The sequence below is a fragment of the Entelurus aequoreus genome, linkage group LG06 (assembly GCF_033978785.1).
Source record: "Entelurus aequoreus isolate RoL-2023_Sb linkage group LG06, RoL_Eaeq_v1.1, whole genome shotgun sequence".
Lineage (NCBI taxonomy): Eukaryota > Metazoa > Chordata > Actinopteri > Syngnathiformes > Syngnathidae > Entelurus > Entelurus aequoreus.
Genome location: NC_084736.1, coordinates 19311603 through 19324695, shown reverse-complemented (window position 1 = coordinate 19324695; position 13093 = coordinate 19311603). Strand labels below are relative to the sequence as shown.

The window sequence follows — 13093 nt, the reverse complement described above, 5'->3', positions numbered from 1 at the left end:
AATTTTCTTAGCTTTTTTCCTAACTGCCTGCTCATAGATGCTCTGTATAGGCTCATATTCTTTCCTCCCTATGATTTTCATTGGCGTTTTATGCATGCCGGCCAGTTTGCTTTTTAGCTTTTTTGAGGGGGGAATTGCGGGGATAAGGGGGGACAGAGAGACAACAACAACAAACACAACAATAACAACCACAACAGACAAAACAGCATCAGCAAATACAATATGTACAAATACGATACGAAAAGTGATAGCAAAGAAGCAGTTAGTGAAGTAAATATTAATAACACAGAATTGACAATGAGAAGTATTGCACTACAAATGGAGCAATAAAAATACCAATAGAAATATCACTATTGATACTGAATAATTAACAATTGTGACCTCTATTATCAACAATACAATTGTTTCAAATGAAACAATACATATATGTAATGATAACTTGAAATACAAAAGACAGCAGATAAATGGAGGGGAAGAAAGAGAAGCCAACTATATTAACCTTGTAGATTGTTATAGTAACAATAGGATAAGCTTTGTCAGTGTGCCATGTGTTACCCAGTTTCTCCCTAGGGGAACCATTTTAATATATGTTTGATGCTACTGTTTTTCCATTTCCTTTGAAATGCTGTAAAAACCACCAACATTTTTGTTTCTACTGTAAAATTTACAGATTTTTGTGGATGTAAAAAATATAATGAATATGCATATATTTAATTATTTTTTAAATGTATTTATATTTTTCACTGCTACAATTAGCCCTCGGAGGGAGTTTGCAACTGCGATGTGGCCCCAAATGAAAACAAGTTTGACACCCATGAACTAAAGCATAAACATTAGCCAAGAAACTCAAATAAGCAACTGTAACCTATAGGTACTAGTACAGGTACTCCTAAAGGTAAATGCTGGTCTAACTGGCTTTGCTTAATAATGATGCTATCTACTGTCCGGACTTGTAACTACACGCCGTCATGACAATCCAATTACAATGTATTTGTGGTCAAGGATGAGCTAAAATCTGCTCATTTTCTTTCTTGCGATGAATCCTCGTTCATGGAAAGCAGATTTCAGTTTCTGAGTGTAAAATATAATCAATGCTGTTTTATCCTTTGGCTCCCCGCTTTTTAACACCTCTACCGCCTTTTTTAATCTCCTTTTCCGCCGCTTTGATGGCTTTAGTCATGGTTTATTTTCAGCAAGCTTAGCAACGTTTACAATGAGTAACTTGATATCGTTCCACTTGCACAATGAAGTTGATCTAAGCCCACCAATCTTCATGTGTCAGCAATTACTTCCTGTATTCAACATTTGCTTAATATCGGAAAATAGACACCGAAATGCACTTCAAACACTTAATTTTTGCATTTTATTAAACATTTTTGATAAATATTTGGCATATATGATAAAATCAAATCCATCTGTTCATCCATGAAGACATAATATCAGACACTGTAATTATACTGCATGCATTGTATGCATATTCTTAAATTAGCTCATATTACGATATTCCTTGAGCTCATTTTACTCCACATATTCAGTTCAGTTCAGTTTCAGTTTATTTCGAACATGCATATGATACAATGTAATGCATCACATATTTCCAGTTGTGTAATTACAGGATGTCCGAAAAGGAGTCGGAAGAAGCAGAGCTATCCTACCCCTTTTCATATCATACCAATTTTATCCAATTTCCTTGTTCTCCTTTTTTAACAGAACAGTGTATAAAAGAATAATAAATAAATAAATATACCAAAATTCAGTGTATAAAAAAAGCTTTCGTAACAAAAGACATAAGTTAACCTCATAAATGAACCCGAAAATTGAATACACATAAAAATAAATACAATAATAAAAAAATAAAATGTTTTAAATATAAATTTCTACATTTTTATATGTATTTTTTAATTTTAGAAAAAGTTAATACAAATGTCGTTAGGTTTCCTTTAACTTTAAATATTTTTTTAGTCCATTATTGACGCGGTAAAAGTTTTAATGTTGTGCAAGCATATATATTTTTTGAATGTAATTCCTTTTAAGTTGTTTTTCCCCAGGTTGTATGTGATATTAAAAAAGCTTTTTTTCGGCCTCGCTAAAAAATGTATATGAAACAATAACAACAAACATACTGTAGGGTTTCCCCTCGACTGAAAAGATACCCGTGGTGGTGGGGGGTGGTCAAAAGTGTGGTTTCTCACACTATTATGTTAGATCCACTATGGACTGGACTCTCACACTATTATGCTAGATCCACTTGACGTCCATTACACCGGTCGCCCAGAGGGGGGGTCCCCACATCTGCGGTCCCCTCCAAGGTTTCTCATTGTAATCCCACTGGGTTTGAGTTTTTTCTTGCCCTGATGTGGGATCTGAGCCGAGGATGTCGTTGTGGCTTGTGCAGCCCTTTGAGACACTCGTGATTTAGGGCTATATAAATAAACTTTGATTGATGATCGATTGGTCATGGGCATGGTCACCATGACCGAGTAATTTGCAAAATGTGCTATATTTGTCTATTTAAAAAGCCTCAAAAATGTATGCATACTGTACATTTAAAAACAAATCTGTTAGTAAAAGTGCCATATGTAATAATTTAATTTCAAGTCATTATTAAACGGCCCTGTTATGTCAAACGGCAGTAATAAATCATGTTCTTTTCGAATGCCTCTATAATTGATAACCGTAGTTCAGCCGGGATATGCTCATTTCAAAGTTAGATATGGAGCCCTGAAACCTTGTTTTCATTTCGATGCCCCGCCTTCCACCGTTTGACCAATTAGAAAGTCCGCGAGGGTGTCACATTCAGGTTGCCAGTTACGCACCACCCTCTTCGTCTGGCTACTGCCACTGGTAAAGTTACTAAACATGTCAGACCTTAGTAAATCTAAAAGGCGTCGTTACGATTCTCAACTTATTCATGACAAAGCCAAGAACAAAACGAGGATTTGTATCGGGGATGCCTTTGAAAGATGGAGACAATTGAAGGCGGAGAAGAAATTTTTTCATCTGACGCCAAACTTGATGATTTCCTCTTTGTTAGGTAAGTCAGGCATTTATGTTTTCTTATTATTTGTAATAAATGGAAATGGACATTTCGTATGTAAACTATATTGTCCAATACAGTCTATGATCTTGTCTAAAAAAGCTAGTATGTTTGTGCAACCAATGCTTAGCATGCTAGCCCGGTCAATGACACATAGACATAAAGGTTAACTGGGGAAATATATGTCTGTTCGCCTGTATTCAAACTGACAGGGAAAAGTATATTTTCGACAAATAAAGCCTACGTGGATATGGGTAGTGTCAGTACCTATTTCGTTCTCGATATGCAGATATACTGAGGAAATGGGGTTCCAACATTAGCACGGTACTGCATGTGCATCAGGCACATATGGGATGGTATTTGCTTGGCACAATATAATGCATTACATGTAATGATTTTCTACTTTGTGTATTGACATGCTAGTAGGCTATATGATTTATGCCTAACGTGGTTTTTGCATCACACGTAATTTCATATAATTTGTCTTTACATCATGTCTGAAAAGGAGTAGGAAAAAGCAAAGCTTATTTAATCCTACTCCTTTCCCACTTCAGAGCGTTTACAAATACCTATGTTCATTTACTGTCTTCTTTTTGTAACACAATTACATCAGCGAATGATTAATACAGCAGTTATTGCAATATATAATTAAGTCAGTCATGATAAACATACTGAGATGAAGAATATCCCGTTTTCAATAAGGTTGAAGGTATTTCTCATAATTCTTCTTCCTTGTACTTTGTACTTAAACTGGATCATATCGGTACATTGTTTAACTTCTTTGCTTAATCCATTCCATAGTTTAATTCCACATACTGAAATGCTAAAGGTCTTGAATGTTGTACGCGCATACACATGTTTTAGGTTAGTTTTTCCTCTAAGGTTATTATTCTCCTCTTTAGTTGAGAAGAATTGTTGTACATTCTTGGGAAGCATGTTAAAGCTTGCTTTGTACATACTTTTAGTTGTTTGCAATTTTACCAAATCGTTGAATTTCAATATTTTTGATTCAATAAATAAAGTGTTTGTATGTTCTCTATATCCAACATTATGTATTATTCTAACTGATCTTTTTTGTAACACGGTTAATGAATGAAGTGCACATTTGTAGTTGTTTCCCCATATTTCTGCACAATAACTCAGATGTGGTAACACTCGCAAACAGAAGAGAATATGGAGTGATTTTTGGTCCAAAACATATTTTGCTTTGTTCATTATTGAAATATTTCTTGCCACCTTATGTTGCATATTTTTATATGAGATTTACAGGTAATTTTATCATTCATTACACCCAAAAATCTTGTTTCTTTTACCCTTTCAATGTCTACTCCGTCTATTTATATTTGTGTATGATGCTCTTTTAATGTGCGTACATGGAAGAGAATACAGTGCGTCAGGTTGGATGCAACATGGAGTTATGCTGAACAAAATGTGGCGGTAATTTTACTATTGGCCTTGGCTTGCCATCAAAGTAGGCCTAGGCAATATTGATATATTATATATTATTATATATTTTGATAGTGGTCTGTCCCGACTCCTGACGAAAATATTGCTGCGTAACTTTAAAAATATATTTGGCTAATTGACATTAGTAAAATGTGGCATAATTACTTGGTAAACCATCTTGCAAGAAGCATAAAGAAGAGAAACCTACAGCGTAGGACTCATCTTTTGCCATTTGAAGTTCCTTGGAGTAGGATTTGGATTCGGCTGCATATCTGGCAACCTCAGTCAGGGAGAGTGGGAGGGAACTATAGAATTTTGAGCGTGATTGCAATACCATATCTGGCCACATGGCACCTTTAATTAGTATTACAATTTTTTTTTAATCGTTTTGCCATGTTTTCAATTGTTACTGCTAATTGTACAATGTACTTTGTTGAGATTTTATCAAGTGTCTGGAGACTTTCAATAACCGTATTTTTTTAAATTAAAAACAACTAAGCAGTAGAAAATGGATGGATGGATAGCAACAAACCTAGCATATTTTTATGGTGTAAAATGTACTTGTGTTTAGAGACTCTAAACATATGTCCCTCGATGTCCCTGACAGAAGAAGAGCGCAACAGCGAGCATGACATCACATTCTAGTTGTACTTTCTCTTCTTAAAAGCCGCCACTGTCCTCTTTATATTTGCATATTTTGTGGATGACTGGGATATATTAAAATTGTGTCAACTTTGCAGACATGCTGACAACGCTCCAGACAATGGCGCGTGCGTTTTGTTTACATCCAGTTTCGGTGGTGCGGTTTTAGGTAATCAAAGTCTGTTTTCAGTGGTCTAGTTTTCGGTACATCACTTGTCAATTGTGTGCAAACATATATATATATATATATATATATATATATATATATATATATATATATATATATATATGTATATATATGTATATATATATATATATAAATTCATATTGTAACAAGCAGCTGGTGTTAATGTTTTATGTTTGTGTAGCTTGGACTTGATGTCAGTTTTTCCCATGTTTGCAAACACCTGAAAGGTTATTGTCGGAGAATGAGTGTGTCCAGGGAAGTGCGGAGATGAAAGTGTTTGCATTAATGTGACGTCTATCACAAGACTGGCAATTAAAGTTAAAAATAGCGTCGGACTTGGTGATTTCTTCTGAGGACTACAATATATTATATTTCTTGAATTTGTTTTCAAATAAAAACTACCCTTATTTTCAAGGTGTGGCAGGATTGAAAATGCTGTGGTGGCGCGCCACATTCAATTACTTTCGGGAAAATCCTGTACTGTATAGATTTATAAAAAATAACTTCAAATAATGGAGTAAGAAATTATATACATTTTTTTAGCTTCCTACTTGTAAAAACTGTATACATGTTTTGTTTTTTATACTTGCTCATATTTGGATGTTGCATGTAAACGTTTTACTTCACATATACAAGTATAACCCATTTATCATTTATTTATATTGACACAGTAAACATTTTCAATGTTGTGCCAGCATATCAGTGTTTCCCACACATTCATTTATTTGTGGCGGCCCGCCACGAAAGAATTACGTCCGCCACAAATAATTTTTTTATTTTTTTTTGTCCTGTCCAGCTTCTTAGGCAAATCATATAGTTGATGTAGATGCCCATATAGGCTGTTCAGATTTACTTTACAAAAGAGAAGTGTACGATACTTCTCTTGTTGCCTTATTTGTATTTGACCACTACTGTTTTCTGTTTATTTGTTACTGACTGTGGCAGGACACTTCTGCCTCTGTTTTACTTTATGTTGCTGGTAAATAATATGGTTGTAGTAGTAGGCTAAAGTTAAATTATTTAGTATGCACTAATTAAAGGGGCATAGCTTTAAGAGACATTTTAGCTTTTATATTTTATAAGATATATTGACCACGTGACCACGCCCATAGCCACGCCCCCACTGCCACAGGTATCTTGGCAGTTTATGGGAAACACTGCATATACAGTATATATATTTATGTACAGTTCCCTTCAAGTTTCCTTAGGTTGTAGTACATATCAAATCATTCAAAACACTTGTATTTGCCTCGCCAAAAATACGAAATAATAACTATTAGGGCACCACACGATTCGATTCCTGGTGGTAATGATTCAGTTAAGAATCGATTCTTGATTCAAAATCAATACTTTTTAATAACATTGGGTTACACCTCACATTTCGATCATGATTCAGGATTTACGATTTGAATTAAAAAAAAAAAATGTTTGATGCTTCTTTAATTTATGCATATTGATGCAGTTTTACATTTATTTTGTTTTACTAAATAAGCGTTTATCATCTTCACCTTTGGAGAAACAGTGCATTTGTGAAAATACATTCCCATCACATTTAATAAATTCATTGAAATGTGTGCAAAACTAGAATATAAGTGCCTTGTAATAAAGGAGCTGGTCGGATCTCTTGGTGAGGTGGTTCGCTGCAGTCGTACAAATTTTAGAACTGTGTGCTATTCTTTATTTACAATAAACACATCGATTATGGTTTATTGACGTTTAGTAATCGATTTTATAATCGTCCATGTCCGAATTGCGTTGCATCTTAAATACGATTTCCCCCTCCTCTAACTACATTCCTCCATAAAATAATTGATACATTTCTATATTACTCAAAAGAAAACTGGTTTTGTTTTTTTATTCTATTTCTATTCTACCCAAACATTTAACAAAGTCAAACACAAAAAAGGCAACAAGAGAAGTATCCCACGCTTCTCATCTACATCAACAATAGGATTTGCCTGAGTGTCTGGACAGGACAGATTTAAAAAAAATAGATTTTTTATTTTTTTGAATCGGTTAAGAATTGTTACAAATAAGAATCACCCCTAACAAACATACTGTACAGATATATACAAATTAACATAAAATGATAAATGAATGTCTGGGCGATATGGCCTTTTATTAATATCTCAATATTTTTTGGCCATGTCACGATACACAATATATATTTTGATATTTTGCCTTAACCTTGAATTAACACTTGATGTATATAATCACAGCAGTATGATGATTCTATGTGTCTACATTAAAACATTCTTCTTCATACTACATTAATATATGCTCATTTTAAACTTTCATGCAGAGAGGGAAATCACAACTAAGTCAATTTACCGAAACTGTATTTATTAAACAGTTATTACGCAGTGGCACAAACATTCATGTCATTTCACAACAGAAAGTGCAAGATTGTCAGAGACATTTTAAAACAAGCTATTAGTATTATTATGATGTCACTAAGATGACATATCAAAACAACACTAAATTAAATTGCACTTTTTGTACAGAACGCCACTACAATAGTTTAAAACAAATAAAGTGCACTTTTGTGCATGATGTCACACAATATATTTCAATAACTGTCAAATAAAATGAGCTGCATAATAGGAAATCAAATAGTGTATGTCCTTCACTATGTGGTAGGTTCCTGTGGACGTTATCTCCTTCTGTTGTTGACTATTTTTTTCATACGGTGTTGATGTGGAAATGGTTGCTTCGGCATTTTGTGGGTGTGGCACCGGCCGGAGATGTTGACATGCAGAGTTTCAAGCACTCTTCATTCTCTAGCGGGTGACTTTTCAAATGATGCTACAAATTAGCAGTGCTGCTACTTTTTGTAGCAACGCTTCTGCCGCATACTTGACATATTACGGTTGTCTGTTCGACATATTCCCGCTTGAAGCCAAACCACCGACAGACGATGGACCCCCTGCTGTTTTTCTTAGGAATTCATTCTTCCTTCATTTGTTACCAGATTCGCACCTTCTTTCTCTCGTATTACCACTCGCACCGCTCCGCTTACACCACCTGCCACAGCTAACGTTACCCATGCCGCTACCTCTCTGCTCCGCGAGGGCGTATGACGTTGCACTCGTGACAGTATGTGACGTATGTAAGAAGGTGCGCTTGTTATATGTCTCTGTGAGAAGGAGAGACAAGAAAGAGTGAGAAAAGCCTGTAGTGTAATGCCTGAAGCTAAAAGCAACTGCGTGAGAACGTATACTCGAATATCACGATAGTCATTTTATATATCGCACAAAGACAAACCCGCGATGTATCGAGTATATTCGATATATCGCCCAGCCCTACTTCAAGATACTCAAAGCGCTTTGACACTATTTCCACAATCACCCATTTATACACACATTCACACACTGATGGTGAGAGCTACCATGTAAGGCCGTAACACTACCCATCAGGAGCAAGGGTGAAGTGTCTGGCTCAAGGACACAACGTACGTGACTAGGATAGCGGAAGCCGGGGTTCGAACCAGGAACCCTTAGGTTGCTCCCCCAACCGAGCCATATCAAGGCTCTCAAAACACTTTCATCCTGCCTAACCAGAAATATATAATACAACCATAACAAATACATATATAGATGTAAAACATGATGAATAAATAATAAAATATTATTATGCTTAGTGGCCTTTTGGTTAGTGTCCGCCCTGAGATCAGTAGGTCGTAAGTTCAAACCCCGGCCGAGTCATACCAAAGACTATAAAAATGGGACCCATTACCTCCCTGCTTGCCACTCAGCATCAAGGGTTGGAATTGGGGGTTAAATCACCAAATGATTCCCGGGGGCGGCCACCGCTGCTGCTCACTGCTCCCCTGTGGGGATGGGTCAAATGCACAGGATAATTTCACCGCACCTAGTGGGTGTGTGACAATCATTGGCACTTTTAACTTTTAACGGGGTGGCATAGCTCGGTTGGTAGAGTGGCCGTGCCAACAACTTGAAGGTTCCAGGTTCGATTCCCGCTTCCGCCATCCTAGTCACTGCCGTTGTTTCCTTGGGCAAGACACTTTACCCACCTGCTCCCAGTGCCACCCACACTGGTTTAAATGTAATTTAGATATCGGGTGTCACTATGTAAAGCGCTTTGAGTCACTAGAGAAAAGCGCTATATAAATATAATTCACTTCATTTCACTTCAACTTTTAAAATACATTGTTGTTCTCCGCCTTCTGCTTCCCCCATAGACATTGTTGAGCAAATTTTGTTCCACATACTGTATCGACACAGTAAAAGTTATTATTGTGCCAGCATATACATTTTTAGACGTCATTTTGACCGCCGTTTTCTCCCAGGTTGTATAGTACATATCAAAACTTGTTTTTTTGGTAGTGAGCCTCCTGTGCGTGCGATGCCGTGCGACCTCTGACCTCGCCTCGTGCGACCGCACTTCCATGCCATCTTTTTTTTTTTTACGTTTTATTTTAGTCCCGCTCCCTCCCTCCTAAGCAACATCTCGCTGCTGGCCGCCGCTCCTCACTTCTGCTTCACTTGCCATGACACCCACCCTTCACTTCTTTATCCAGCCAACCATTACTGTTCTCCCCTTCCACGTTCATCCGTCCACCCATCCGTCCATCTGTTGGTCTAAGTCTTGACCAGCTTTTTGCTCCTTCCTGTTGGTCCGTCGGCGTCTATCCGAGGTGATGTGCAAGAGTGAGGGAGTGAATGTATCCAGCCAGGGAGATGCTCGCCTTGCTTTCTTCCTCCTCCCCCTCTCTCTCTCTCTCTCTCTCTCTCTCTCTCTCTCTCTCTCTCTCTCTCTCTCTCTCTCTCTCTCTCTCTCTCTCTCTGTCTCTCTCTGTGCGAGCATGTTGTTCGGCGCCGCTACAGATGAGCTGGAAAGAGGAGGGGAAGCGGATGTATCTGGACCGAGCAAGACGGGAGGAGTTTGGATTGGCGCACGCGACTAAACAGTGGCTTTGATCATCAACTGCTCTCTCTCTCCATCACTCTATTTCACACACACACACACACACACACACACACACACATACTCATACTCACTCACTCACACACACACACACACACACACACACACACTTTCACCCGCCGGATGTCTACTCGCTAGCCTGAACCAGAAAGGTGCAGAAGCTCGCCGTTAGCTGTGCGCAAAACCCCTAGAAGCTTTGTATGTGTGTGTGTGTGTGTGTGTTAGAGAGTGCACGTGTGTGTGTAAATGACTCTCACCTCGCTGTGTGGCCGCCCCACAGGATTGTTGTCAAGGAGGCGTGAGTGTATAAGTGTTGGTTTTACTTTTACCTTTTAGAAGTAATCTCAGGTGTTTCCCCGTGCAGAAGGTGCGGGAGCAGTGGCCGCCCCGCTGGCGGAGGCGGGGGATCCCTGATGATGGACCTGAAGGAAAGCCCCGGCAGCCAGGAGAGCCTGCACCCCACTTCCTGGCAGGCCTTCGCCCAGAGCAGCACCCTGCACGGCCTCCGCTTCCTCTTCCCCTACGGCCACGGCACGGCACGCCGCCTGCTGTGGGCGGTGGCGCTGCTGGCCTGCCTGGCCCTGTTGGCCCTGGAGAGCGCCGAGCGGCTGGCCTACTTCCTCTCCTTCCCCCACGTGACCAGCTTGGACGCGGTGGTGTCCGGCAGCCTGGTGTTCCCCGCCGTGACGATCTGCAACCTCAACGCGTACCGCTTCAGCCGGCTGACGCGCAACGACCTGTACCACGCCGGCGAGCTGCTGGCGCTGCTGGACGTGCACCTCGACATCCCGCAGCCGCACCTGGCCGAGCCCGACGTGCTGGCCTTCCTGCGGGAGACGGCCAACTTCACGGCGTATAAGCCCAAAGTGTTCGGCATGAAAGAGTTCATGGAGCGCGTCGGACACGACCTGACAGAGATGATGCTCTACTGCCGCTACCAAGGCCAGGAGTGCAACCACGCCGACTTCCAAACCGTGAGTAAACGCTTAAACATCAGCTGGGGTTCGTTTTGGGGTCGTCTGTCAGCTCGTAGGTTGTCGTGGATTATTTTTCGTCTGGTGATGAGAGTTGATTTTTTATGAAAAGCTGCTCTTTCTGTCCTTGGGACTCTTGTATGGCGCTAGGTTGTCATTTTGTGTTATCCTCTCGGCCATCACATCACTCTTGTACTGCAGCGGTTTCACACACACACACACACACACACACACACACACACACACACACACACACACACACACACACACACACACACACACACACACACACACACACACACACACACACACACACACACACACACACATTTTTCTGTTCTGGAACGTTCCAGAGAGAAACCTCACGACTGATCTTTCCAGGCCTTTTTATGTTTCATCAAGGCACAAAGTCGACACCCACTTGTTGCTCCGACAACGCCTCAGCTGGGTTGTAAGCGATGATTGGAGCTGCGAGTCCTGGGAGAAATACATTTTCAAAGTCTGTCATCTCCTCTGTGAACATTTTCTTGTTGGATTAAAAGTTGAGACTTTTGAAAGCGGTTTCTGCAAAACACCCTGTAGGGGTCAAGCTTGGGTCAATTAGGTTCAGATTTCTGGTTGTTTCCCAATATTTGCAGCCGATATTCAGATCAGAATCAGAATCAGAATAGTTTTATTGCCATTGTTTGAGAACGGGTTCACAAACTAGGAATTTTTTTTGGTACAATCATGCAACTTAAAACACATATAACACAGAATAGGTAACAGGTAATAAAAATGAGCTGTAACTGAGCTATCAGGTCTTATTGTTCATGTGTCTGAAAGTTATTTAAACATAACTAGCATACGTCAGTAAACAGCTGGACAAGGCTCTAAGTTGTTTTTAACAATATTTTTTTTAGGAAATTCGGACCAGTAGCAACTAGGGCTTTTAATGTTGACAAATGTCGACAATTAAATTTGTCGCCGACAATTATATTTGTCGACAATAGTCGTGACCTCATCACTCGTGTTTTTCCGGGCGGAAGTGGGTCCGCACCGCCACTCGCAAAAACATCGTCAGTGCTAACTTGTAACGCGTGAACACATTTCCTCTTATTCTTGTTAAAAAACATTGCTCATTTTGCAAAGCGGACCTTGTTTTTATGGCAGTACATTTGTGATACGCGAGCATTTAAAGAGGAGGCATGATGTCAGACATTTGAAGGGAGGATGCGGTCTCAACCTCGGTATGACTTTAGACTTCCTTTTTATTGTCATTCAAATTTGAACTTTACAGATAAGAACAACATTTCGTTGCATTAGCTCATGGTAGTATAAAAGAGCAATAAGGTTCAGATATAAATAGATTACTGTACAGATAAATATATTGCACTTTTGCATATGCATCCATTTTTATGGATGTATGTTGTACTGTGTTTATATTCCAGCGAGTTAATACATTTTTGGGGGGAATTGAGGGGATTATTATGATGCGTTCATGGCCGGAGGGAAGAAGCTGTTACAGAACCTGGAGGTTCTGCTACGGAGGCTGCTGAACCTCTTTCTAGAGTCCAGCAACGAAAACAGTCCTTGGTGGGGAATCTCTGCAGATTTTCCGACCCCTGGTCAGGTAGCGGCTTTTTGTGATCTCTTAGATAGGAGGAAGAGGAGTCCTGATGATCTTTTCCGCCGTCCTCACCACTCTCTGCTGAGACTTCCAGTCTGAGGCACTGCAGGCTCCAGTCCAGACAGAAATGCAGTTGGTCAGTAGGCTCTCTATAGTATAGAGTGTTCGCTTCTACCTTGCAAGCTAGCTAACAAGTGTGAGACGAAGTTGTGTGAAAAATAACTATAATTTTAGCCAAAGTCAGCCAGCTG

At 39.5% G+C, this 13093-nt stretch overlaps 1 protein-coding gene across 2 annotated transcripts in view; it reads left to right on the top strand.

Moving 5' to 3' along the window:
* The window catches only part of asic2 (acid-sensing (proton-gated) ion channel 2), a 941282-nt gene that overhangs the window by 10911 nt on the left and 917278 nt on the right, over positions 1–13093 (top strand). Inside the window, exons 1-2 of one of the 2 annotated variants that reach the window (XM_062050158.1) lie at positions 10328–10411; positions 10624–11233. In XM_062050158.1, coding sequence (XP_061906142.1) covers positions 10673–11233 — 561 coding nt within the window. In that variant the 5' untranslated portion in view covers positions 10328–10411; positions 10624–10672. Of the gene's footprint in view, positions 1–10327; positions 10412–10623; positions 11234–13093 lie in introns of those variants that run through there. The other variant, XM_062050157.1, reaches the window with a different exon arrangement.